General features: G+C 29.8%; 8 protein-coding genes across 10 annotated transcripts; 3 read left to right on the forward strand and 5 right to left on the reverse strand.

Moving 5' to 3' along the window:
• Positions 1-1,588: 1,588 nt before the first annotated feature.
• LOC138938109 (U5 small nuclear ribonucleoprotein TSSC4) lies at positions 1,589-2,978 on the reverse strand. The gene is made up of 2 exons (XM_070304863.1): positions 2,734-2,978; positions 1,589-2,651 (listed from the first exon to the last, which is right to left on the reverse strand). The coding sequence occupies exon 2, from the start codon at positions 2,625-2,627 to the stop codon at positions 1,884-1,886; it is 744 nt and encodes a 247-aa protein (XP_070160964.1). The 5' UTR covers positions 2,628-2,651; positions 2,734-2,978; the 3' UTR covers positions 1,589-1,883.
• Positions 2,979-3,221: 243 nt separating this feature from the next.
• Positions 3,222-8,282, forward strand: LOC138938207 (golgin subfamily A member 2). The gene is made up of 13 exons (XM_070305035.1): positions 3,222-3,456; positions 3,760-3,852; positions 4,091-4,651; positions 4,774-4,969; positions 5,221-5,386; positions 5,470-5,611; positions 5,723-5,902; positions 5,966-6,184; positions 6,263-6,448; positions 6,609-6,860; positions 7,026-7,353; positions 7,583-7,789; positions 7,879-8,282. The coding sequence occupies exons 1-13, from the start codon at positions 3,412-3,414 to the stop codon at positions 8,070-8,072; spliced, it is 2,769 nt and encodes a 922-aa protein (XP_070161136.1). The 5' UTR covers positions 3,222-3,411; the 3' UTR covers positions 8,073-8,282.
• A 24-nt stretch (positions 8,283-8,306) lies between these two features.
• On the reverse strand, positions 8,307-9,365 carry LOC138938208 (ribosomal protein L35). Of its 2 annotated transcripts, XM_070305037.1 has the most exons (4): positions 9,280-9,365; positions 8,775-8,911; positions 8,444-8,678; positions 8,307-8,330 (listed from the first exon to the last, which is right to left on the reverse strand). In XM_070305037.1, the coding sequence occupies exons 1-3, from the start codon at positions 9,280-9,282 to the stop codon at positions 8,447-8,449; spliced, it is 372 nt and encodes a 123-aa protein (XP_070161138.1). In that variant the 5' UTR covers positions 9,283-9,365; the 3' UTR covers positions 8,307-8,330; positions 8,444-8,446. The 2 variants fall into 2 exon arrangements, with proteins under 2 accessions (XP_070161138.1, XP_070161137.1); XM_070305036.1 differs by lacking the exon at positions 8,307-8,330 and having other exon boundaries at positions 8,402-8,678.
• A 643-nt stretch (positions 9,366-10,008) lies between these two features.
• LOC138938348 (uncharacterized) lies at positions 10,009-12,683 on the reverse strand. Its single transcript, XM_070305265.1, has 3 exons — positions 12,530-12,683; positions 11,444-12,290; positions 10,009-11,264 (listed from the first exon to the last, which is right to left on the reverse strand). The coding sequence occupies exons 1-3, from the start codon at positions 12,566-12,568 to the stop codon at positions 10,009-10,011; spliced, it is 2,142 nt and encodes a 713-aa protein (XP_070161366.1). The 5' UTR covers positions 12,569-12,683.
• A 227-nt stretch (positions 12,684-12,910) lies between these two features.
• Kin17 (kin17 DNA and RNA binding protein) lies at positions 12,911-14,718 on the forward strand. The gene is made up of 2 exons (XM_070304742.1): positions 12,911-13,558; positions 13,658-14,718. Exons 1-2 carry the CDS (start codon positions 13,153-13,155, stop codon positions 14,440-14,442), a joined length of 1,191 nt encoding a protein of 396 aa, XP_070160843.1. The 5' UTR covers positions 12,911-13,152; the 3' UTR covers positions 14,443-14,718.
• A 291-nt stretch (positions 14,719-15,009) lies between these two features.
• LOC138938039 (uncharacterized) lies at positions 15,010-16,835 on the reverse strand. 2 transcript variants are annotated; one of them, XM_070304744.1, is made up of 2 exons: positions 16,613-16,835; positions 15,010-15,965 (listed from the first exon to the last, which is right to left on the reverse strand). In XM_070304744.1, the coding sequence occupies exon 2, from the start codon at positions 15,944-15,946 to the stop codon at positions 15,287-15,289; it is 660 nt and encodes a 219-aa protein (XP_070160845.1). In that variant the 5' UTR covers positions 15,947-15,965; positions 16,613-16,835; the 3' UTR covers positions 15,010-15,286. The 2 variants fall into 2 exon arrangements, with proteins under 2 accessions (XP_070160845.1, XP_070160844.1); XM_070304743.1 differs by having other exon boundaries at positions 16,534-16,835.
• LOC138938035 (protein KRI1 homolog) lies at positions 16,599-22,981 on the forward strand. The gene is made up of 9 exons (XM_070304740.1): positions 16,599-16,838; positions 17,126-17,205; positions 17,388-17,795; positions 17,940-18,256; positions 18,383-18,564; positions 18,656-18,915; positions 19,000-19,263; positions 19,377-19,534; positions 19,604-22,981. Exons 1-9 carry the CDS (start codon positions 16,730-16,732, stop codon positions 20,196-20,198), a joined length of 2,373 nt encoding a protein of 790 aa, XP_070160841.1. The 5' UTR covers positions 16,599-16,729; the 3' UTR covers positions 20,199-22,981.
• On the reverse strand, positions 22,296-25,528 carry LOC138938036 (putative gustatory receptor 28b). Its single transcript, XM_070304741.1, has 7 exons — positions 25,097-25,528; positions 24,570-24,838; positions 24,077-24,259; positions 23,518-23,767; positions 23,265-23,333; positions 23,084-23,173; positions 22,296-22,631 (listed from the first exon to the last, which is right to left on the reverse strand). Exons 1-7 carry the CDS (start codon positions 25,451-25,453, stop codon positions 22,479-22,481), a joined length of 1,371 nt encoding a protein of 456 aa, XP_070160842.1. The 5' UTR covers positions 25,454-25,528; the 3' UTR covers positions 22,296-22,478.
• Between the last annotated feature and the right edge of the window lie 1,408 nt (positions 25,529-26,936).

Below are 26,936 nucleotides of genomic sequence, written 5' to 3' on the forward strand. Positions count from 1 at the left end.
TAAATTATATTCGCTAACTTTTATAGCGTTTGAATTGAAAACAATTTGAGATTTGTTTATATGATTAAATTGCTAATCTAGATGTTTATTTTATTAACTTTTATAGAGATTCAAATATTATAATTTCATACTCAAATATATTTTACAACACTGTTCTTCGGAAAAAACGAAAAAATGTAAATATCGATCGTGATAATGCAAGTAAGATATGCTAATTAGAAATAGATAGGAAAGTAGTAGAGAGAACAACATAAAAGAGTTGCATTAAATTTATAAATTATTAGAATGTGCTTGAGAGTACCTATCTATACCAATACATAATCATACATGTATAGTGTATGTACATAAATAACGATACATTCAGCACAACATAAAATAGAAGAGGCTACTTCTCTCTAGAAGAGGCCACAACCTCTCTTACGAGCCAAGAAACTTCCGATTACATGATTACGTCATATTTCATAATCGAGTATATGATATATCGATAATGTGAATTGCTTACCCATCACAACAAGGAGGAATACTATCAGTAGACTGAATATCACGGAGAACGCCGCGAGAAAAATTTCCGTCGGGATTTCCATCAAGAAAAGAACGAAAAAAAAAAAAAAAAAATATATACGAAAGACAGAAAAGAAAATTTTCTACACTCTACGCCTATAATTACATTAGCGGAAATTTCGCGTAAACGGGATAATCGTGCTCGCGATATAGAACGACGAAAGCTCAAGAGGGAACTTGGACACGATAACGACACGCGAGCTTTCCGCCTATCTCTCTAAATGGACACACGCCATTTTGAAAATCGAAGAGTTGAGGTTATAACACCCCCACTCCCCCCACCCCTCCCACGCACCCGCAATTCATAAGCCGTAAATGCACGTAAGCGTTGCGTTTCGCCGCGATTGCAATGCGTTTTCGCTTACGACACTTACCAAAGTCCAACAGCAGCTCGGACAGCCGATATTACTTCCACGAGACTTTGAATCTTTTATATTTACACCGGTGAATGGTTCTACCGATAGGAAGCGCACCTAACCCAACATCCAATAGATGCCAATGCCATGAAGTTGCATCAATTTTTGGCGCGCTCGAATCGTATATACATATATCGTATCTAGATATTTATGCATCGTGACTGTTGATCATGAACAAAATAGAAAATGGCCTCAACTGCTATTTTTGATATGTGTGTGTTCCTTATAGCTAAACTGGCTGCACTAGTTCAGAGCTTATCTTTCTTCTTCTAATCTGGAGAGAAAAAGATAAACTCTGAACTAGTGTAGCCAGTACAGCTATAAAAAACAGACTCTATATATAATTATTAACATATAAAATAATTGCTAATATAATCTTTATATTTCCAACTATTAAAGACGAGAAATAACGAAAAAAAAACTACCAACAATCTTTTTATATTTAGCAACAAAAGCGCATTTATAAAAAAAAAAAAAAAAAAAAAAATAGACAGAAAACTGTGTAATAAGGCATATAATAACCACTTGTTTGTTAATTATTTCTATTTCTTTTCTTTTTTTGGTATTACATGATATACAGATGAAATAATTAGATTATCCTTTAAGAGATTGAGTAAATATTAAATATTTATATACTTATTATTAAATATTTCACATTTGTTAATTTATTTTTTATTTGTGTAATATATTTGTGTATAATCTTATTTGCACTGGATATTGTACAGATATTGATTAAAAAATATGCATGAATTTTAATAAGTATTTATATTTGTTTATAAAGATTATAAACATTCATAAATTTTGAAATTTCAAATTAAAAATAAAATAAGCTAAAAATATGTGTTGTCATGCGACAATATCTATAATTAGTCTTTACAAACATTTGTGTACAAACAGTTTTATACATTATACGTCCCTATTATTTTCTTCTTCATCCGGTTCTTGTAAATGATCTAATCTAAGTTGTTTCGAACGATCAACTTTAACCACAGGTCTATTCTGTTTAGATATTTTCTTCGGTCTTTGTCCAACCACGTACTCTGGCAAGATAATCTTACTACTTTTGAAAACAAGTGTGCCGTCCGTAACAATTGTTTTAGAGTTTTCTTCCGCATCTTTGGTCTGCGGTTTTCTAAATCTTATTTGTGATATTGATGTACGTTTCTTAGATTTAAATTCCACAGAATCTTGCGAGTCTGATTCAAGTTCGATATCCATCTTCTCTTCACATTGATCATCTTCTTCATTTTCTCTACGTGCCTTAAGTTCTTTCAGAAATGACATGGCAGCTTGCATATTGCTGTGTTCCGTCATGTCTTCGCTGGATACATCATCCAGACTATACTTGACCCATTTGTGCGGATTCCTATGATAGTCTGGAATATTTCTGAAATTTGCACGCGGTGCTGGACCTTCGGGACGTTTAAAGATACTCTCCTTGCCGCGAAATTTTTTAGTCTCTCTCTTCTGTTTCTGATCATCTCTCGAGATTAAATTTCTCTCGCATTCGTCCATTTCATCATCCACCTCAGATATGACACGTTTATTACAACTGTTTTCGGCAATCGAAAGCTGATCAAATAATAATCTCTGTCTATTAGCGAACGCTGCATCGCCGCCACGTAGAATAAAGTTAGCAGACGTGTGCATTTTTGAAAACGATGATACACCTCACTATAAATTATTCAATTTACGAACTCAACATACGTCTCTTTGAAAATATTAAATTAATGTATAAATATCACGTGTTTCAAACCTTCAAGCTGTCAACTCTTAATTTTTTTTTTAGGTTGCTTCCAGCTCTATGGAACTGTAATACTCAATTACTCCAGGACATAAAATATGAGAATACAAGTTCAAAAAGTACTACATAATTCCACCCGTCTTTAAAATGAAATTAAAAACATCTCTGACGTCTGACTAATCGTTAATTCTTAGCGATTGTTTTGGATCATGTCACAGGATACTTGCCAATTGCCCAATGCCCATTAGCTCTCATTGTCATAAATATGCAAATGTCTAGACGAGATGCGCTCGATTCGAAAGTGCCTGATTGTTAGAGATGTCAGAGCATTTGGTAGGGGAAGCGTTTCGTTTGACACTACGAAAATTTCGAACCGGACCAATCAGAACAAAGGAATTTTTGCTCTTTTGTTCTCATTGGTTAATTAGATGATTTGAAACTTTTCGTAGCGTCAAAACGCATCCTTATTGCCTTGAAAGCGAATGTGACGCGATGACAACTGCTGACAAGTGGCCATTCGTATGTCACGTAAATGTGTAGCGTTCTGCGGTACACGTAGACGTGACATAACCCTTCCGCCTATTCCTCGTCATCCCACAATATTTTTCGATTTGACGATGTAAAGCGTTTCTAGAATTTTTTATGCGACGTGACATTTGACGAACACCGTGTAACGAAAGTTGTCGCACGATGAATCTGAGTAAAACAGAGAAATTGTTGGCTGCTAAAAAGAAGGTAATGTGTCACGGATGATCGTTGACAACTTTCCGAGCTATATTATACATGCATATTCGATATAAGTAGTTAGCTATAATATGGATTAATTAATCTGCAAGATGCAAGAACATTATCTTATTGTGCCAATCTTTTTATTGACACACAAGTAAATTAATTATGTTATAAAATAAAATTATTATCAAGTTTTTAAATGTAACAAACTATTAGAAAGGGATATAAGAATAGTTTATTTCTTATTTTTTAATTCAATTTTTAACTCTTGAGTAGACATTTTAATAGAACTTATGATTTTTATTATAGCTAAAGGAATTCCAATTACAAAAAAGATTGCAAGCACAAGAGGCCTCAAACAAACAGCAAGATACAAATATAATAGATGAATCCATATCACAGGTAATTATTTTATAATGATAATATACATTTCATATGATAACGATATATAATTAATAAATATTATATGCTGTTTTTTAAATGTATAAATGTACATGTATAAACTTAATTAACAATCTTTATTTTATGAAAAACTCATAATATAAATTTATATATATAAATAATATTATTAAGGTTTTGCAATTAAGATTCAGATATTTTGTATATAAAAATTTTAATATTGGGATAACGTTTCTAATAGTGCCAAACAAATTGCCAAACTATAGAAGTGGATAAATCTTATGATCAAAATAATCACAATGAGATAAAACAAACAGATAACTTAGTCCAATCTGAGGGACATCTGGATAAAATAAACATTATACATAAGGAGGAAAATATATTGAATCATGCTTTTAATGATACTAATAACTTAATAGATATGACAGAAAGCGACAGTAAAACTGCAATAAATGAAATAACAGAAAAGAACTTTCCTATTTTGGAAAATTGTTTAGAAAACACTGTATTATATGAAAGTAGTGATAAAGACTCTACACATCTTCAAGCAGATTCACAGTTTATGGAAAATGACAAGAGATATAACTTAAATATAGTGGCATCTAATGGACCATCAATAGTGCAAACAGAACATTTATTAGAAATGGCTTCAGAAGTCGCTAATGTGCTTACTGATGATACAGACCATAGTGATCCATCGTTGTTTGATAATGATCTAAAGTGTCACAATCAATTCCTAACTACTTGTCTGGAAGAGCAAAAACAACTTGTGAATGATTTACACATTCAAGTCAGTCGTTATGTGAGTAAATAGTTTAAATATATTAATAATAATATATCCAATAGTTTCATTTGCATATGCTCTGTAACTATTATATTGTATTATATATAATTTCGTTGTTGTTATATGTGGGAATATAATAGCATAGCAGAGTTGCTGAATTGGAAGAAATTCTTGCTACAAAAGATTCCGAATTTGAAGCCAAACTCGTTCGCGAAATAAATCCTTTAAAGGAGCAACTGCAAATTCATACACAAACTACTGGCATTTTGATAGCAGAAAAAGCAGAGCTCACAGCAGCTTTGGCACAAAGTCAGAGGACTGCAAAACAAAATGCAGGTTAATATATTTGTAAAATATCTGAATGTTTAAAATTTATCCTGAAAATGTTTCAAATATTAATAATATTGTTATAATTAAATCTCTGATCTAAGTGATAATCTAAAATCAGTATATCATCTGTATATCTGATTATCAACATTACCATTCAAATATTAAAAGCTCATATTGATCTAAATATTCTTTAATTCGAATTTTCTAAAAAAAATTTGTTGATTATTACTTTATTTAAATATATCTCTGATATTTAGAGGAATTAGAAGAGATGAATGGAAAACTGAAACATAGCCAACTTCGTATTAATGAGCTCGAGAAAGAATTAGCTCAAACAAGAAGTAATTCTTCTGACACTCAGAAAAATGCTCAGCAAATACAACAGATTTACAATGAACTTGAGAAAAAATATCATGAACTTAGGTATTACACACATAGGCGTTAAATTTTTTACCGAAATCATTTATTGTTAAATACATATTGCAAAATAATTCATTTGTTTGCAGAAAAGAAAAAGAAGATCTGGAATTAGAAACCTCAGAATTAAAACAAAAGTTGAATTTAAAGAATACTGAATTCATTAGCCTGCAACAGGAATTTCAAGAGAAAGCAGCCTTACTTTCTTTAAATGAATTAAGAATACAACAGGTAAAAAGGTCTAATTCTATGTATGATTATTCTTGAAGATCGCAATCTTATCCTAAAACTAATACTTATTAAATAATTATAAAATATGCTATTTAAATAATTTGATTATAGTTAACTGATACATCGCAAACATTAGAGTCTCAGCATCAAACTGTCACAGTATTGGAACAACAATTGGCTCAAATGAGAGAAACTTTGCGGCTAATGAATAATGAAAAAGATGAAACCAGTAGACAATATCAAAATTATATACGACAGTTAGATGCACAGCAAGCAAAATTGCTTAATGAGGTACATCTAACATGCTCTATTCATAAAAAATAAAATTATAGGAAACTAATTAAATAATTGCAGATTGAAAATGGAAACAAAATGATCAGTGATTTAGAAAGCAGAGAGAAAAGTTATGTACAACGTTTATCAGATTTAGAACAGCAACTTCAACATGAAAGAGAGAAAAATGAATCTTTACTTCCATTGCAAAACCATAATAATGAGATAAATAGTTTAGCGAAAAATATTGAGGAATTGACTGCGCGGGAGGAAAAACTTCATACCATGTTATCCGAAAAAGTAAAAATATGCACAGAAAATAGTAGTTTATAAAAAAATTTGTAGAAAAAATGGTTTTTGATAATATAACGCTTTTAGGAAATGGAAATTGAAATGTTAATAAAAGAAGTGCAAGAATTACGGGATACAAAAGATGATGGAGCAGATGCAGTAAAATTGGTACAAGCTCTTGAAAGCGAAAAACTTGGCGCATCTAGAGCCGTTTTACAAAATCAACAATTGAAGGAGCAATTAACTGAAATGGAAAATGCTTTTGTCACACTGGTGAGTAACACAGCTACATAATATATATCAATATAATTTTATTTTTTACTGTAATTGTTTTCTATTTAGAAAAAAATCTTATAGTATGTATATAATTGTTTATTAAAAAAATATTTTCATCTAGTTGAGAAAAAATTTATAATTATCCTCTTTTTTTCAGAGTAATGACAAATTAGATTTGACAGAACAACTTCAAGCTGAACGAAATATTGGCAGAAAATTAAATGCAAGATTGAATACAATTGAAACCGAAATGGATAATTTGAAAGAAAAACTGAAGGAAAAAGAAACATCTTTAATAGAATTGGAAAAAGAAAAATTGCAAAATGCTCAAATTGCAGATCAAATGCAACATTATCAAGCTCAATCTCATCATGCCCATACACTCCAACAAGAACTACAAAATACTTTAGTAATTTCTGAAATTTTTAATAATTTAAATTATTTATAATCCTTTTTATTAATTTAAATTATTTATAATCTTTCTTACATTTTTTCCATATAAAAAGAATGTAATTTAACTTTCTAATAAAGTTATAGCAATATCATTTACATATTTACAATTTACAAATTACAGATTTGTATAGAGAACTTAAAAAAAGAAAATGAAGAACTTACAAAGAAATTGGAAAATAAAATACAAGAAGAAACACATTTGTCCAAAGAATCTGAGAATGTTAACAAAGATCAGTCTACAATTAAAAATGAACAAGATCATGATGATATTGTAACAACGCACAACTTTCCACTGCCAGAAAATAAAAATGCTTTAAATGATTCTGAGCCTATTATAAAATTAGAAAAGAGGTTTAAAGAAACGATGGAAAAGGTCGCTGAATTAACTGATGAAAAACAAAAATTGGAACATCTTGTTCTTCAACTCCAAGGTGAAACAGAAACTATAGGTAAGTTATATTTTTAATCAAAGAATTAACATTCATTTTTCAGATATTTTATAGCATCCAATTATTTAAAAATATTAATTTTTATCTCCATGTATATCATATATATGTGATATTAAGTAATATGTTTTTTTTTTTTTTTTTTTTTTTTTTTTTTTTTTTTTTTTTTTTTTAGCTACATTGATAGATTATAAGATTGACTTATCTTGATTAATTGCATATATTTATACAGGAGAATACATTACTTTATATCAAAAACAACGAGCAATTCTAGGAGAGAGATGGAAGGAAAGAGAGCAAACCTTCCGTCAATTACTAGAGCAACGTAATCAACAACAAGAACAATTACATAAATTAAAAGTATTAGTAACTGAATTGCTTAAAAAACATCCTGAAACGTTGATAAGTTCTACAGAAACTTGTATGGACTATCATAAACGTAAATATATATTTAATAGAAGAATTTCTTTTGTATTTTTAAATAATATTTGAAATATTTTTATATTTATGTGTATATATTCTTTACAGAAATCAATGCTGACAATTCTGCACTCTCTGAAAATGAAAAACAAGAGAATACAGAATTACCATTGATTGAAGATAAAACGGCGTCGGAAATTCTTGATGTTTTGTCAGAAATTAAAGACTGTAAAGATGCATGTATTATAGAACCTAACTTTCATCCATGTCCATGGTGCTCTGGAAGACTAATTACTGTGTAATCATGAATAATAAATTTATTTTAATCTTATTATAATAATAAAATATCATATTTGTGCAATATATAATGACATAGGATATAATACTTGTATATAAAAGATTTTAGGTCTTTTTTTTTAAACTTCTGTATCAATTTCTTGTAAAAGTGCAAGTGTAAAATTTTTGTCTAAAGAATTGCTTTATAAATATACAGTGCCTTGAATAGTTTTGCAGATACGATTTTCCTCTTGTACTTAAATCTGTGTTAGGAGAATACCTTCCTAAGATCATGAAAAGAATCATAATTACCAGTTTTTTTTTTTTTTTTTTTATAATAATAAATAATTCAATATTGTTATGAAATTTTTATTTTTTGTATTAATTAAAAACATACATATTATGCCTTCAAAGCATATTTTCTCTGTGGAAATGCAGAGCGTTTGCGTATATCTTTCAGCGTTTTTCTGCTTGCCTGATAGGGAGTAAGAACACGACGCAGAGCCCTAGTTTTCTTGGGCCTCAAATCAAGAGGCTTGTATTTCTTGTTTTTATAAAATAAGCGAAGATTTCCCTTTTGCTTCTGGTGCATAATAATATACACTCTTGCAATGGCCTTCCTTACGACACGACTGCAATAAAAATTAAAGAATTTCATAGAAATATGTAATTTATATTGTACAAAATTAAAGGCTATATATAAAATTAGCTTTACATAGAGAACTTACATCTTGGATAATTTTGACGCAGCTCCTCCTGTTACTTTAGCCACTCTTAAAGTGGTCAATTCTGTCTTGAGCTGTTCGAGCTGCTTCAGCAACTCCTTCTTGTCTTTGGTCCTTAATTCGGAACACTTTACCTTCGCCTAAAATAATTCAACACACGTTGAATGCATTTTCATGTATTGTACACTATTGAAGTTTGAAATGCTGTACACATTATTATTAGAAATCTGATTAATTGTTTTATTTTTTTCAAAAGGTAATTTCTATCCAGAAAAAACCGCTTTTTTTATTTTTTGCCCAATCCATAATTTAACAATCGTAACACTATTTGTGACGGTGTTTCGAATAGGTTACGTGATACAATTTTTCTTGCCAATAAAGTTGAAAGAAAAATTAACTATCTATTGATTAAATTGTATCTATTACATAGTTTTTATGAAATAATCGAAATACATTAGCCATTGATGTTTTACATAAATTCGGATTATTATTTTACACATTTACTAACCATCTTGATTCGATTTCCTTTCAGCAAGAAAAAGAAATGTAAAAAGATGAAGAAGGTGCTGTTGGAACGTGAAGTGTTGAAAAGAACTAGAAACAGAATAGCCAACATAAAAATGGCACTATAATTTCAAGAAATACAAAAGTCCCTGGCTCACAGATGCTGTACTATTACTAGATTGCTAAGTCTGGATCTAAAATAGGTATAGTAAGCTTTAGCCTAAGAAATTGACCATTTATAATCAAGTATAAGGAGAACACTCGACTGTGATTAGTAAATTTCTTAAAGCTTAGGACTTAAATTACCTATTGTAGACCGGCACTGATGGCTTCTACACACAGGTAGCCAATCAATTTTTCGCTCTAATGGAAAAGTTGTAAGTTGATTGGTTACCGCATCACTTTTTGCAGCGCGGCAAGAGTTTCCTCCGTTGTCAATTGCGAAGGATAGAAACTACTAGTTGAAAAGTTATATTACCGGTTGCGCTACATACATATTATATACATAAATACATAGATATATATTTCTTCTTACAAATATTAATTTCTTTATTATTAAACAAAATTAAATGGATTATATATATATATATATATATATATAATTCTTTTATATGCACATATATGTATATGTATAATTTTTTTAGAATTTTTAACATTTTTATTTATCATCAAGTTTTAATTTAGAATAAAGTGTATATATATATATATATATATACATATATATATACATACTTTATTTTAAAACTAAAACTTCTAATAGCTCATCAAACGATGCAATATTAACTTTTACGTATTCCCCAAAGGCATTACAAAGATTATTAAGTATCATATCGATTGCTTCAGAAACAGCGATAATAATTTTGTGCAAAATGTTTGAGTCTGAATTGCTCTGCATGCGCTCACGCAAGTCCATTTTCCATTGCTTCAAATTTGCTTTACTATATTGCCAGACAAAGGCAAAAGCCATGAGTAAAAAATCTTCTTTATTTTCAGAACGTTTCATTAATTTTTCAACGATTTTAAACAGTTTTTTCAGACATTCTTCATTAATTTTCATATGACTCATATCTTCAAGAAGTGGTTCAAAGTCAGGAATTAATGGAAGATTCATGCTCTTGGGACAAGCATCGCTCAGATAGAACTTGTTCAATAAATCACAAAATACTTTTCTTAACTGATCAGTGGTAGAATCATCAACATAATTCTTGGAACCAGATGGATTATTTTTATAGTTTTCATTCAATATATCCGATTTCATGAGACGAACAACATATTCAATAGGATCTATCAATGTAAAACCGATGAATTTTAGTTTACCCTGTTCGAATGACCATACAATATTATGTGGAGTCTTGCCTAATATTTGATCATGAGTAACAGGCTGGTTAACAGATAGTTTAACAGATAATATCTGTTCGTGATGTTTTATATATTTTATCACTTCCGCATTCTCGGATATTTTACATGCATTATTCTCGGCAGCCCTTCGCGCAATGCGATTAAACTTCTTGCGGAGATTTTTCTTACGCAAACCATCTTTGTAATCATTGATGATTTTACCTTGGGTGCTCTCAATGATATCGTTGGCAAATTGAATCTTTATTACGGCACCGGTGAAAAACATAATATATACTGCCAAATATAATGCATCTGTCTTATCGATAGTTTTATCTGTCATATATTTATCTATCATATTGTAACCTTGATATATGATACCAGCGCCATTCAAGAATAGATTGCCACCTTGTACAGTATTAAATGCCACTTTTGCAAAAGTGGATACCATTTTACCATTTGCAGCAGCTTTGGATAGAGCAGCTGATCCTCCAACTGTTCCTAAACCAAATATTGTACCAGCTATGCCAAGCCAATGAGGTAATGCATCTTTATTCAAAATATCAATAGGTTCCTTGTGACTTCTACGATCTGCCAATTGCTGAGAAGATCGGGCGACTGTCCAAATACTACTTGCACCATTAGCAACAAGACCTATAATAAATATTGTAGACCATGTTTAAAACAAAATATAATGGGAAATGACCTATAAATTCATACTATAATAATTATATGTTGATAAGAGAAACAATAGATTATAAAAATTATATAATCAATGCTTAACATATATGACAAATTGATATTGCATCAATTATATCTTGGTAATAATTTACCTGTTATAACAGCAGCTGGTGCAAGAGGTGTAAACAATGATGCAACACATAAGCCAGCTGTGCTAAATCCAGTAATACTAGAAATAACATCCATTCCATTGCAGATTCTTGTTGTCAATGTGCATGCGGGAGAATCTATGACTTCAAGCCAAACTGTTGAATAGTCTTCTGTTATTGGATAAGATAAATTTGCTTGATAAAAGCCATCTTTGGGAACAACCATAGTGCATTTTGGTAAATTATTGTTTTCTATATAATCTGCCCAACTTTTATACAATCTACCACAAATATCAATGTACCATATCCCATAATCTGCTTCAACTTCCATTTTTGTGTTTTCTTTTTGTTTTGATCTCTTTACACTGTCAGATTTCTTCTGAATATTTCTCCTAACTTTAAAAATGGGAATAGGTAATACTGCAGACTCTTTTTCTTCTTCTCTTACTGACTCTTCTGTTTTTTTCTTTTTTACTTCTTTTTTTTTCAGTTCTACATTCATCTTAGGACGAAATATTATATTGTAAATTATACCAAAGCAAATTGGTTGAGTATTATTATTTCCTATTATACATTTACGTATTTTATTATATATTATATCTATGACACTTCTAGCTTTTTCATCATAATTCACTGTATCGGCTATATCTGCACTTGTATCATTTGAATCTTCTGGTTTCCAGTAGCAACTGTTTTCTATTATATTTGAATTGCTGATTGGTAATCCATAAATTGCATAACCAATATTTTGTCGTAGATATTTATGTTCGTCAAATTTATATTCTATGCAATCAGGAAGTAATTCATAGAAGCATTGTTGCTGTTCAATAGCAAGACTTTTCATTTCTTCCTGAGAAATAAATATACAAAAGATTTGTATACCTCTGTTAAATTAATTAAAACAAAAGATCAAAAAACTAATTTCTTTAGTGTTAATTAATATCAAATTTCAAAAATTTTTTGGGGAGACTATAATATAAATAAAGAATATAAATAAATTATGATTACAATTAAATAACATTAAGACAATTCTAAATTAAGAAGCATTTCAATATAAAGTCATCGTATGTTTTGAAATCAAGAGTTTACCCAAAGTATATCTGTAATTATTTCGTTATTTGTAGCCATTATATTCGTATAAAATCCTTGAATAATATTGAATGAGGAATATTCGAACTTAGCTGAACGTTAACTTTATCTGCTAAATATTCAACATCGAATAAAGTCAATAGAAAAAGTAAAAATGAAATCTATAGTGCATGTGATGTAAACTACAGATTTTCAGTACTAGCAGTGAATATCGGAATGCAGACAGTTGGTCAACTCTCTTTTGGCAACCGCAATTAATCACTATATTTTACTATGAGTTCGTCTTTTATTGGCAGAAACGATGCAATGACGTCATTAATCGTTCTCGGAGCGATTAAACCTACATTCGAAAACCATAAAGAAAAGCGATAATCAATGGTATGAATCATTACATGTCTACATGATGAGTTTTGGAACGCACCGATATTGCAAATGCGAAAATATATGATTTCGAAGAATAATAACAAAGAAAAAGAAGAAATGGTAGGAGAGGAGTGAACAATAATATATAACTAGAAGATTATAAAAAAAATTCCACAACTTCAGATCTGCAATCTTGATATTGCATCCTAAAAAGCACGACAATCAGTAAAGAAAAAGAAAATAAAAGAAGAATATAAACAATGGGAAAACACGAAGTAGGCACACCAAAATATATTGCTAATAAAATCAAAGCCAAAGGATTGCAAAAGCTGAGATGGTATTGTCAAATGTGTCAGAAACAATGCCGGGACGAAAATGGATTCAAGTGCCACACGATGTCAGAATCTCATCATCGTCAGTTGTTGCTATTCGCCGAAAATGCTCATCGATATATGGATCAATTCTCACGAGAATTTTCCCAAGGATATCTGAATTTGTTAAAGAGACAATTCGGTACGAGACGAGTACCAGCGAATCGAGTATACCAGGAATACATCGCTGACAGAGGACACATACATATGAATGCGACTCAGTGGCTCACCTTAACAGCATTTGTCAAATGGCTTGGGCGCAGTGGACAGTGTGTTGTGGATGAAACAGAAAAAGGTTTGTTATCAAAATTTATATTTATAATTTTAAAAAAATGAGAAATTTATCCATAAATGAAATTCTAAATTTCATAAAACGTATCCTTTCATTTTTTAGGCTGGTATGTAACATATATCGATAGAGATCCTGAGACACTCGCTGCACAGGAGAGAAAAGCAAAGAAAGAAAAAATGGAGAAGGATGATGAGGAGCGAATGATGGATTTTATTGAAAAGCAAATAGAGAGAGAGAGGACAAAACATGATGTACAGGAAGAGGAAAACGAAGTGTTCAAAATACCATTAATGCGTTCTGAGAATGATGCACCTTTAGTTTTTGATATAAAACTGAAACCAAAACCAAAGTTGCTACCTGTGTTCAATATAAAACAAGAGAAAAAAGACCAAAATATTAGTAACCAGGACAAGCCAAGTTCCAGCAAATCACTTGATGAAAAAGATGGGAAATCAAAAAGATCCAATCATGATAACGAGACAGGATCTGTCAAGAAGTTAAAGAGTGACAATAATCTCCCTGCAATTGAAGGTTGGCTTAAGAAAGGTTTAATGGTTAAGGTAACTACAAAAAGTTTAAGTGACAAATATTACAAAGCTAAAGGTATTGTTCAATCAGTTGAAAAAGATGATTTTGTCGCTAAAGTAAAATTAAAGACACCAGAAGATGTTGATGGACACATTATACGACTGGATCAAGAATACTTGGAGACAGTAATTCCTGCGATAGGCAAAGAGGTCTTGATCCTTTGGGGAAAGCATAAAGACAAGATAGCAATAGTAAAGAAATTACACATTGAACACTACAGTATAGATGTTGAGCTCAAAAAAGATAAAAAAATTGTAGAGAAGCTTTCATATGAACAAGTATGCAAGTATGTAGATTGAAGAGTATAATGTGAAAAGACAATATATTTTAATATCATTAATAATATCCTGCATTACTTATTGCGTTAATCTAAAGAAGCACCTGTGTACAAATTTAACAACTAATATAAGGTGTGAAACATGAAACTTTATACATAAAATTTTTTACAGTTTAGGAAACAATTTTTTGCAAAATATCAATTTAAGACAATTTCATTGAATATCAACTGCATTGTCAATTAATTATGTTATATTAATTCTTTTTCAATATGTGTTATTTTATATGTATGTATAAGGTAAATAGATACATAAAATTATAGACTAATTAAGAATATCTTATCATATAGATAATAAAACATTGTAATTTGAATATCAAATTTATTACAATGACGATTTTAAGATAAATTTGCTTTTTTAAGGATTTTTGTATATTATATGTATATATATATACAATTATATATCGAAACTATATACTGTAAAAGAAATTTTATTTACTATGTATTTATTACTTGTAAGAGAAAAGATGGAAGAATTAGAACAAATAAACTTAAATTTTATTTATTACTTATAAGAGAAAAGATGGGAGAATTAGAACAAATACAATATTTACAATACGCAAAAGGAATTTTGTTTAAAGAATTGATAGGAAAAGAAATCGATTTTAATTTTATATATATTTCGTGAAGAATATGTGTAATTACTATATGAATACTATTTATATAATAATATTAGTTAGTTTTATTCTGTTTACAATGCCTAATGTGTAGAATAAACGGATATCACAATAGGAACATTTCTATGCGATAGATAAAAGATATATAATAAACTAATATAAATAATAATTAAATATAATACATGGACAGTGCTAATCAGTTTTGCAGATCATTCGTTCACGTACATATGGTACTGGGAAACATGCTTTATCAAGTAAAACAGTACGACCATTAATATTAAATAATATATTTCCTGTATGTGCACGCTTAAATTTCGGCACAGCAGTACCTTCGCCGAATGTTAATATTTGTTTTTTACCTAATATCGAACGCACGAACACAGCTTTATACAATTTCTCTGCAGAATTATAATAAATTCTAAACGGGATCATTTTACTGAGTACTATAAGCGAGACAGACGCGGCAAAAGTAAAGAGCACTATGCCTACCCTAGCTAGTTTACTTAGAGGATTTATTATACCACCATTGCTAAATGTGTCTTTCGCTTCTTCTTTAACTGGTGGATTTACATAAATTAAATATCCTACAAGGAACACACTAAAAATAATACCTATCCATCCACCATTATGTGCAATAGTAATGGTTGTATTGACAATTCCTTGCTCTCTATATATGATTTTGTAATCATTGCTTATATTGTCCTTAAGTCTAAATTTCTGTTCTACAATGATATTTGTCCTATTAGAGTAATGTGAATCACTTCTTGTGATTTTAGTTATAGATCCAAAAATTATATTCTTGCGAAAAATAGTTCGGCACAAAATGGGGGCTTTGCTCAAAATACAGGCCATTCTTGTATAGTCCACAATTCTGTAATTTTAAATATAAATATATATATGTATGTTTGTGTGCGTATAAGCATTAAAATATGAATATGAGTATTTAAATTTGTTCATCTTGCAATCAATATACACATATAATTATTTTTAGTATTTTTTTTAAATTATATATATATATATATATCCATATACATCTTTTTTAAGATGTTACCATTTATAATCATTTACAAAAACATTACTACAATAGCATTTCATGTATATTACAATATATTGAATATGTATATATATATATATATATATATATATATATATATATATATATATATATATATATATATATATATAATTATAGAATAAGCACAATTGTTTATGTCTATATAAATATAATTGTATATATGACGGAAAAATAGTATTTAAGTTTAAATCCTGAAAAATTAAACAGTTAAAGCAAACTAATATTTTGAAAAGCTTTTTATCTTTTCATATATATTTGAAAAATATGGAAAAAAGTTAATGGGAATATATGTAAAATAATAAAAATGTTTTATTCTGTCATATTCGGTTATTAATTAAACCTAAAATGAGAGATTTTTACTCACCTTCGTATAAATTTAATATTTCTCAACAATATTATAATACTGTTTATACTCTAATAAATAGATATCAATAAAATCATACCACACGTAGAATGTGTACCATCGACACGTTCCGTCAAAATTAGGTTATCTCGCAAGTGCAACGTGCAACACTTGCAGTTCAATGCGATGTGATTAGCATTCGTTTCTATCAATTAATATGTCTTTATTTAATGACGATAATTCGGGCTCTGATGCAGAATTAAAAATAAATGCGGAATATGCCAGCATTTACGATAACTTTCGTCAAAAGGAGGAATTACATAAACGTGAGTATAAACAGCTATAACCTTGCTATAATCTGCAGTCTCAAAAATAGAAGCAAAAATTATAAATTATATTATGAACAAAATATAATTTAGTTTACTATATATGTAAGAGCATATTTTAGTAGCACTATTTAATTAATAATTACCTATGTAACAATTAATAGCTTAATAACATTCAATTTACATAATTTATAGATGTAGGGGTACAATTAGATAAAAGATCATGTATTTTATATATTAATATATTATAAAAATATATATTCTCTATATTTTGATTCATTTTGTAGTAAAGGCAAGATATGGAGAGGATGCTGCAGCTTCAGATGACGAATCTAGTGACAGCAGTTCATCAGATGATGATGAAAATGTATGTTGACATCTTTAACAAATTGCTAGTTGCTCTTATGATCGTATATATTTCTTAAATATTTTTTAATTTGTAAAGTAAAGAATTTTATTTTTTAACTTTGATTTGTATATTTCATAACAAATTTAATTATATATAATGCCAATTGATTCCAAACAATAATTAATTTTCTTTTTTTTTAGATCCACAATCCACAGTTTGATAAAGAATTTCTTATAACCTTGGCTTGTTTGAAAAGTAAGGATCCACGTATATATGATGAAAAAGTTAAATTCTTTAGCGATATCGCCAAACCTGACACATCAAAAAACACTGAAGCAAATGAACAGGAAAAGAAGAAATCAAAGAAAGAAAAGGCTCTTTTTTTACGTGACTACGAACGTAAGATTATAATGGAAAGAGATGGGCATTTGAGTAGCAGCGAAGATGAAGATGACGCAAGACAAAAAGCTAAATTCAGAATGTCCACTTATGTAGAGGAACAAGAACAATTAAAAGATAGTTTTAAAAATGTTTTAAAAGATGAAAATGAAGATGAAGATACTGATCTTCTACAGATAAAACAAAAGACAGATGATGAAAAATATAAGGTAAATAATTATTAATTACTTTATATATATTATTTTTTATCTTATCTTACAATTAAATAATAAGATTATTTTTGTATGTCTTACAAAAAAACAGATAAAATATATATCATTATATAAAATTGTGTCATTGTTTTACTTCTTTAGGAAGAAGAGTCATATAAGGAATGGTTGAAAGGTCAAGAGGTGAAGATTGATCCCAAAGATGAGGAAGTGCTCAAATCATTGCGTGAATTCTGGACAGATCCTAATTTGGATGTAAATGAAAAGTTCTTAAGAGATTATATTTTAAACAATAAGTATATGAAAAATGAGTCTTATAATATAGACTTAGAATATAATGCGATGATTCATGATAGCGATGAGAATTTATCAGAAGATGAAAAAACTATCCAGAAGCAAGAGGAATTTGAACGTAAATACAATTTTAGATTTGAAGAACCTGATCAAGAATTTATCAAAAAGTATGTTTTATTATTATATTATTATATATTAACATGTAATTATATGTTTACATGTGTTTATTACACATTTATACATAAATGCATTATATAATTTCTGTTTATTTATGAAATTTACATTTCATTAAGGTATCCACGAACAATGGAAAATTCAATGCGAAAGAAAGATACGCGCAGAGCACAGAAGAGAGCAGAAATTAAACAAAGAAAAGAGGAAGAAAAACAACGAAAAAAGGAGGAACTAAAGCAATTGAAGGCATTGAAAAGAAAAGAAATAGAAGAAAAAATAGAAAAGTTAAAAGAAATCACAGGTAAGATGAGATTTTTCAACCTCAACACTTGTAAAACTTATATGAAATTGTTGAACTATTTTTTTATCTGATATATCCATACTAATTATAGGAAATAATGATATGCATTTCGAAAATGTTGATTTTGATGCTGATTTTGATCCAAATGAACATGATAAAAAGATGAAAGAACTTTTCAACGACGAATATTATGCTGGTGGTGAAGACGAAAATCAGAAGCCTGAATTTCCTGAGATTGATGATGAATTGGATATTGAGCCTACATGGGACAAATATGACCCGACAACAGATGAAATTGACACGAAAGCTATGTTGAATGAAAAATCTCATTGTGAAGATCCAGATTTTAATGTGCTTATTTATAATTTTTACCTACATATATTTTGCCGATATATTTCATTGATATATTTTATACAGGGACTTTATTGATTACAGATGGATGCTGATTACGATGAATCTCGAGATTTGCAGTTCGAACTCATTGAGAATACGAAAAAAAGAAAACGAAGGAGGCGCTCTAAATTCGCTGAACTTATTGCAAAGAAGAAACCAAAATTTGATCCAAAACAATATTCTTCTTACAAAGAGTATTTTGATCAATATTATTCATTGGATTATGAGGATATGATTGGGGATTTGCCTTGTAGATTTAAATATAGAAAAGTTGTACCAAACGATTATGGATTAAGTGTTGAAGAAGTAAGCATTTATATAAAATTTTATTAGAATAATAAGCTCTATAAAATCAAGAAAATTAGTTTTAATGATAATAATTTTTGTAATTTAATTTAATGTATATTTTGTTTTTCAAGATTTTAATGGCTGATGATAAAGAGTTAAATAAATGGTGCCCTTTAAGAAAAGCTCTTAGATATAAATCAGAGCATGTGGAAGAGAATGATGTACGAATGTATAAACAAAAGAGTGCGAATGAAACAAATAAACAAAAAATTCTTAAAAGTTTGTATATGTAAGTATTACACGATTAAAAATATATTATATTTACTAGATCATATACTAATTGTACATTTTTGTATAGCAATCCGGAAGAAAAAGCAGAAGGAAAAGATGAAGCTGTCATCGAGCAAACTAATACTAGCAATAAGAAGCGCAGGCAAAAGAAGAAAATTAAGATTAATGATCCTAATGTGAAACTTATTAATACCGATACTGTTTCTAAGAAAAAAATAACATTGCAGAACATTGCAGAAAACAACGCGCAGAATAATTCTCATGGTAATAAAAATAATGAAAGAAATGCACAAGATAAAAATGTAGTGAATAAGAATGAGAAGCGAAAACGAGAAAACAAATTAAGAGACGATAACAGACCTAATCCTAAGAAAATAAAGACAGATAAAGCAGGAAGAGAAGATTCTCGAATAGAAACGGATAACGTTAGCATTAATGGAAAAAACAATGGAAAGATAACATCTCTCTCTACCGAGAAATCCATAATTGCTCGAAAGAAAAACAAGAGTAAAAATTCTCGATTGAATAAAACGAAGACCGGTAAACGCAAACCAAATAATGATGATCCAATGATGTCTTTGGGAGCAGAAAGACTAAAGGCATACGGAATAAACGCTAAGAAATTTAAAAATAAGCTGAAATACGGCAATAAAAAATTGTGAACGTAAATTTTATATCTGTGTACATCTGTAGATATACGATTTTAAATTCTATATAATGTATAATAGAGTATATAATATCTTTCTACTCTAGTATTTTTAATTTTATTTCTTCGTATATCTCTGATTACATTGTAAAGTTATAGCAAAAGCTAGATGAATATGATTGTATATATAAGTAGTTGAAAACAGAGTAAATAGTTGAACACATAAGTAGATGAAAACAAAGACATACACATACAGATACAAGAATAGAAAGGGGACAATAGTCGGCGACTGCGCGCACCCTGCAAGTAGGAGTGGTCTCTCGGGTTAAGGCGGATCCGCTCTCAGATGATAAACGACATTTGCGGATTATTAGGATTGTAGACTGCTGTTTGTGTTTGCCTTTCCTCAATTTCCATCTCTAATCCAGCCCGTATGCTTCGGTCGGGAGAAAAATGCCCCATTGATCCGGCACGATGTACAGATTTCACTTACCGAGTGTTTGTATCTTTTTTTTCCGACTGATTATAAAAAGATAATTATAATTTAAAAGATTTTAATTGTACATCGCAATTGTTTTTATTTTTTGAAAGTCTTAATTTTTTAAATGATATATATATATATATATATATATATATATAAACCTCTCAGAAATATTCGCGCTAAAGTGATCAATTCCATTTTTTATAACTTTCTTAATTCTAATACCAGAACATTAATCATATGTCATTTGATGCTAAGATTAAAAAATTTATCAAATTTGCAGACTTAAAATATTTACATTTAAATACACAGGTATTTTTTTTTCATTATACAATATTTTACGTGATCGACGTAAAATATGCTAAAGAATAAGTAAAAATCGGTTATTAAATTGAAGAAAATGTAGCCGTGTAATTTTAAAGGAAGATTCGATCACTCGAGAAAAAGGATAGTTGTGTAATAACAATATCGTATCGTCGATAATGTATTCGTAATGTCTTTTAAGAATTTTATTTAACGGGAGGGGACAATGGGACACATTGGTTGGCATCCATTCGAACCGGTCCGCACTCAAACCCTCTTTCTCCCCTGGGCACAATAAATCAATCCCTTTAGCCCGAGACGAGAGTACCGTAGTAGCAGGTGGCTCGTGACGGCTACCTACGTTCGCGCCCTTAATTCCCAATTAATGTTATCCTCGATGTAAACGGTCTCTGTACAGCCCCCTTGTTCACGAGATCCATACGTTCGAATATGTTTTCTTATAAATGATGTATCGGATGAAACACCGTGAGTTTCATTAGAATGTGCGCGATCGCGTTTTGTGAAGAATCGTCTAATAATATCTCAATTCTTTTTATTTTATACAAAAATAAGATCGCGTGTACAATAATTTTTCACAACATAAGCTCGATAAAATACAAAAAAAAAAAGTAAATAAAAGAAACACGAAATTTGCGCACGTATGGAAAAAGTATGAAATCTTATCACACGCGCGCGTCTGCATTCCTTAAATATATTAAACGTTATATAAAATATAAATTATATAAGGAGAAAAATATATTAATATTATATAAAAGTCATATCATATTGGCTAAAAAATGTATAGAGAGAGAAAAGAGAAATCGGGAAGAGAATTCGAGAATCGCGCGAAGGTTTCACGTAACTCATCACACGTGTAATTGATTGGGAATAGAAAGTTGCTTCGACCAAGTTAGGCGCTATTAAATTACGGGAGGACCGAATTTCACGGACTAACGCCTCCATCTGGATAGTAGTGGAGCAGGGTAAGTGCACTTGGGGTAGTGTAATTGACACAATATCCCCGTCGGCGTTCTAATTGGCGGAAAATCGTCGGGGTGAATTCGGTCATCGGATTCTCGTTAACCGATCAGACAATTAAACACTTTACAATATCATTTCATTTTGTGTCTTTGATATCGTCAAAATAAAAATATAGACTTTTTTTTTTTAATAAGAGAGTTATAAAGCACGTATTATAAAATTAATTTTATAACGCTCTACAAATCTTCTATAATTACCCTGCTTATAAAAACTGATAGAAAATCGAAAAAATAAAAATAATCACACATACATATATTTATAAAAAGATATTTAATACACTTTATTAAATATTTCAATTTTTGTAATATATATTTTTTTATGAAAGAGAGATTCAACATATAACAGCAAACGCTTCTTTTCCTTTTTGCATTACAAATGCACATAAAATATACATATTTTAAAATAATCACACACGAATTTTTGACTTTTAAAATCTTTCCGGATCAGTAAAAAATGTAATGCGTAAAATATTTATATTTGTTCATAAACATAAGTTGTAAGAGTACTAAATGTAGTTAAACTTGTTCCATTGTTTAGTATGGAGGAATTTTTTGTAGAATTTGACTGTGGTAGATCTCCAACTTGGATGAGAATTACGAGATACGTGGTGACTGAACCGATGACCTGAGAAAAAATAGAAAATTTGTTAATTTTGATTGTACCTTTTTATTTAAAGATTGCCATTTCTCTCTTTTTCTCCCTTAAACATAGAGAGATTTCTGAATTAGATTATATTTTAATCTATTTTACACACACCGTTCTAACGTTATCACGTTACATATGTATACGAGATTTTATAACTTATCATAGTTAATTATCTTAAATTACAGATATATAAATTATAAGGTTCGGATTAAAATACAGAATGATAAAGTAGATAAAAACTCAAACTAACTTGAGGAAAAAAATGTTATTAGGATAGAAATCAAAGTAAAGTAGGCCGACTAACAAACAATGACAGTTCACGCGATTGCATAGGGATCTAATATTTTATATGTATAATAAATCTTTAAAGCTATCATTTTATATTTGATTATTTTAAATATTAGATTTAAATGAAAATTTACATAACTCACCCCATGAATAAATGTATGATCCAGATTGAAAAATCCACACGCCGTAAAAATCAACGGATTTTGTATCAGTTGCAAAGTGAAATCCCGTATCTAAAAAAAAGATCACTTAAATATTAATTCACGTTTTATCTTCTTGTATTATATTTGATTAATTAATTTGATAAGACGATAAGGAGCTTGCCTCCGCGCGAAATTCTTTGCTGGTGGATGGCTCGTACAATTCGCAGATTATGTCACCTGTATTCGCGGCCTGTCGAAATTGTCACGAATGTATTTAAACGTTACAATTGTGATATTTCACACACAACGATATAATCTATTTCTTTTCTTTAACACTCAAAGAATATTAAGGCAATCAATATTTTTCTAATTATAAAAAATAGGTTGAAAATATGTTACTATTCTCAAATATTGAAAACTTTTTCAATGCTTGCCTCAATGCTTGCCAAAGCGCATATATGATTTATTATGAGGACCTTTGACGCGTAGAATAGAATCCAACTGACGACTTCTATCATCTCCTGTCGGAATACCTCTTTGTTGAGGGGCATCCAAAAAATCGAATAAGCGTAATATAAAAGACTAGTGATAAACACAAACGATATCGTCATAGAACAGAGAATCTGTATGCCATATGCTTCATTCGTACTCCTCGTAGCCTTAATTAATTCCAGATGAACCTGCCTTTGTTCAATAAAAGAGAAACTGTCAATTAGCGTCAACCAAATCATTTAGAAAAAAATACATCATTGCGTTATACAATAAAATCATTATGTTAAAACGAAAAACACAAAGGTGCTATTTAAAATTATAAAATTATAAAATTAACTCAATTATAAAATTAACGAGAATTTATTTATGCAATTATAAAATTAACGAGAATTTATTTAGGATACGTGGTAATGATTTTATTTGTACATACACACATGTCATTCGTGTTTTTGAGTTTACAAAAAGTGTGTAAAAGCCTATATTCAAACGTGCAGGTCTCACTTGCAAGCCCTTATCGTTTCGGTGTTTTCCTCGGATCTACGATCCTGTTGCGTCGAGGATGTGAAGGTTTTGTTCCACTCATCCTTCATTTTCAGTACCCTTTTATGCTGCGGCGAATCAGGGGTAGTGGTTAACATGCGTTGCAGCAGATTGTTTAACTGTTCGAATCGCATCTTCGCGTACCTTTAATTAATTTTTCTTTGACATAAAAGAGGCAAGAGCGAAATATGAGAAATTTTATCGAAAATTGTCATAAATTATAGTAACTTTGCGATTTTTAGAGCAACCTTATAATTATGATACATTTCCACTATAAATGATCAAAGTTTAAAATAATTGAAAAAATTTTTATATTTAAATATTTATATTCTCTTTGCATTAAATTATTTTTATATCCAAATGTATAGGAGAATCGATCTGATACGATACACGATTAATTAATTAACAAAGCTCTTCGTTATATCATTTATCTATTCAAAGCAAATTATCGTACCTGACCCAGTGCAAAAAGGACACGTCGGTTATATAGAGTAACGCAACAGGGTAGTTTACAGCGAGTATAAGAATGATTTTGCTATGCACGGGTGTATTTTCTACGAACATTCCATTGTAATTGATTATAATGGATACGATAAATATCAATACAATGAATCCGAGCGCGTAAAGTTGATTCAAGTATAATTTCCGATAGTTCGTCGGTAATCCCATTTGCTCCATTGTTTTCTCACACATCGTGATACGCATCATCGCCTCCTTCATGCGCTATGAAAATAAAAAAGCAAGATACCAATCGATGTTAATAATAATAGCGTATTTCTATTCAAAAACAAAAAAATTCGAAACACGAGACAATCTAGTAGATATATATAAGAGCTTATTTCGAATTTTTAGAATAAAAGGAAAAATGTGTTTTAGATTTAAAATGTTTATAATATATATTAATAGTGTTAATCGTGTTAGATTTTAAAATTCTCTTTCACAATTTTACTCTTTCGCTTTATCATCATCTTTCAAAATTACCTTTCTCCTCAACCAACCGCTAGGGACAAGAAACAACGTGAAACATATGTTCGCGTAGAAGATCGCTCGGAATATTACAACGCCGAAGTCATTTGCCTTGTGCGCAAAATAGAGATACATATATTCCATCGAAAATTTCATCAGAACGCAATAGATGAGCAGACAGACGAGCGAGTACGCGATGTTCAGGATCCTTCCACGCTTGGTGGTCCAAATTCCTATCCCCAGGACAAAGTTCGCTACGAGCAGCGGCATGATCATCTCGTGTAAGGTCTTCGGATGGAACATCTTCGATGATCGTAACATTCGTCGACCTGAACAAATAGCACTTTTCGTCGACTGAGAACGTGCACACATGCATACACACGCGCGTGGACGCGCACGCACGCGGCTATCTCGTAACTGAGAAATGAACGATGAATATCGAGGGTGGCTACGTGTCGCTTCGCGTGCTCTAACACGAACAGCGTAATGCTAAATGCCACCTTGATAAGTGGTCGATGGTAATACGACCGAGGGTGGTCGGTGGTCGAACAAGTGGCGACGGCGCGACCCAAGTAAAGGATATTCGCAATGTCTCGTGATGTCTATGTCTACGTCCCGAAGGATTCGTCCATCTCATGGTCGATATTGGCTCGCGAGTGCGTTGCGTGAATAGCCTTCGCTATTGCTATAAATAAAATGCTATTTTCCGAAATTTCTCAATTTTTCCGTTTTTCCAAAACGAATATATGTTAATTTTTGTAGAAAATAGATAAATTAAAGAGGAATTTTGATTAAAAACTCGCATATACACACATTTCACAGGAAATGATTATTTTCAATCATCAAAGAAAGATTAGCTCGATATAATTGTTAAATTTATTTCTACACATTTTCTTAATTTTATCTTTATATATTGTTTATGATAATTTTAATCGGAAACGTTAAAAAATAAAAAACTGAAATTAATTTTCTGTTAAAAATTAAAATATTAATTTATTCTTAATTGTCTATATATTTTATAGACGTACTGTCTCTCACACACACATGTACACATCGCGTTTTAAATTATTTTTGTAAGAAATATAAGAAAGTCCATCAATCCAATTCAGTGATGTTAATTTGTAAGATATTAAATAATATCATAATAACAATTATTGATAAAGTTACAAAATAAATAATGGCAAATTTATATAATGACGAGATGCGTGAAATAAGCGACGGATATATCAGATGATCTTGTAATGGATGAATACCCACGAGACTTTACCGGGGAGATCGATATCGTGCGAAGTATCAAGCTAAGAGCTATCTTATTAACGATACCGGGAGAATAAAAAATGCTAGTATTATATATTAGCGTAATTGTAAAATAGGAGCTTATAACATACAATAGAATGTTAATAATCTTTTCTTTTTTTTTTATATTTCCAAATTATTTTAGTAATTTAAAGAAAATAAATATTTTATGTCAATGTATTATCGCAGATAACTATTTTATTAGAAATATATATAATTTAATAATTCTGCATATAATTATCGTGGATATTGTAAAAAGTTTCAAGTTCAAAAGGTCATATACTTTGATATGGATCTTGATAAGGATTACTAACGTTGTAGTAATAAAAGGAAATGAATAGCGAAAACGAAGAACATATAATACAAAATTACCTGACATACACATTTCGAATATATGTTTATATACGATCGTGTAATATTTCTATGTCCAATAGTTTTTGTCGTGATTGCAACGAACAATTAACGATTTTTAAATCGGGAATATTAAATCTCTAGAAAAGAAAAAATATGACATGCAAAGGTGTTTTTTTATTTTATTATTATTATATTCGTGGAATAA

The sequence above is a fragment of the Polyergus mexicanus genome, unplaced genomic scaffold, assembly GCF_030449975.1.
Source record: "Polyergus mexicanus isolate NDT 795.1 unplaced genomic scaffold, iyPolMexi1.0 SCAF_12, whole genome shotgun sequence".
In the NCBI taxonomy this organism is placed as follows: domain Eukaryota; kingdom Metazoa; phylum Arthropoda; class Insecta; order Hymenoptera; family Formicidae; genus Polyergus; species Polyergus mexicanus.

Excerpts from the sequence above, each read along its gene's own strand:
- LOC138938039 (XM_070304744.1), bottom strand. The coding sequence starts at position 15,946 with ATGGCCTGTATTTTGAGCAAAGCCCCCATTTTGTGCCGAACTATTTTT.
- LOC138938035 (XM_070304740.1), top strand. The coding sequence starts at position 16,730 with ATGTCTTTATTTAATGACGATAATTCGGGCTCTGATGCAGAATTAAAA. Across the intron at positions 16,839-17,125 it reads AAAGGAGGAATTACATAAAC|TAAAGGCAAGATATGGAGAG; the intron begins GTGAGTATAAAC and ends TTCATTTTGTAG. Across the intron at positions 19,264-19,376 it reads ATGGATTAAGTGTTGAAGAA|ATTTTAATGGCTGATGATAA; the intron begins GTAAGCATTTAT and ends TTGTTTTTCAAG.
- LOC138938208 (XM_070305037.1), bottom strand. Across the intron at positions 8,679-8,774 it reads GCGTCAAAATTATCCAAGAT|TCGTGTCGTAAGGAAGGCCA; the intron begins GTAAGTTCTCTA and ends TTTTTATTGCAG.
- LOC138938109 (XM_070304863.1), bottom strand. The coding sequence starts at position 2,627 with ATGCACACGTCTGCTAACTTTATTCTACGTGGCGGCGATGCAGCGTTC.
- LOC138938207 (XM_070305035.1), top strand. The coding sequence starts at position 3,412 with ATGAATCTGAGTAAAACAGAGAAATTGTTGGCTGCTAAAAAGAAG. Across the intron at positions 3,457-3,759 it reads TGTTGGCTGCTAAAAAGAAG|CTAAAGGAATTCCAATTACA; the intron begins GTAATGTGTCAC and ends TTTTTATTATAG. Across the intron at positions 6,449-6,608 it reads AAAATGCTTTTGTCACACTG|AGTAATGACAAATTAGATTT; the intron begins GTGAGTAACACA and ends TCTTTTTTTCAG.
- LOC138938348 (XM_070305265.1), bottom strand. The coding sequence starts at position 12,568 with ATGGCTACAAATAACGAAATAATTACAGATATACTTTGG. Across the intron at positions 12,291-12,529 it reads TAATTACAGATATACTTTGG|GAAGAAATGAAAAGTCTTGC; the intron begins GTAAACTCTTGA and ends TTTATTTCTCAG. Across the intron at positions 11,265-11,443 it reads ACCAGCTGCTGTTATAACAG|GTCTTGTTGCTAATGGTGCA; the intron begins GTAAATTATTAC and ends TATTTATTATAG.
- LOC138938036 (XM_070304741.1), bottom strand. The coding sequence starts at position 25,453 with ATGTGTGCACGTTCTCAGTCGACGAAAAGTGCTATTTGTTCAGGTCGA. Across the intron at positions 24,260-24,569 it reads TCCTTTTTGCACTGGGTCAG|GTACGCGAAGATGCGATTCG; the intron begins GTACGATAATTT and ends AATTAATTAAAG. Across the intron at positions 23,334-23,517 it reads GCGCTTTGGCAAGCATTGAG|GCCGCGAATACAGGTGACAT; the intron begins GCAAGCATTGAA and ends CAATTTCGACAG.
- Kin17 (XM_070304742.1), top strand. The coding sequence starts at position 13,153 with ATGGGAAAACACGAAGTAGGCACACCAAAATATATTGCTAATAAAATC. Across the intron at positions 13,559-13,657 it reads TGTGGATGAAACAGAAAAAG|GCTGGTATGTAACATATATC; the intron begins GTTTGTTATCAA and ends TTCATTTTTTAG.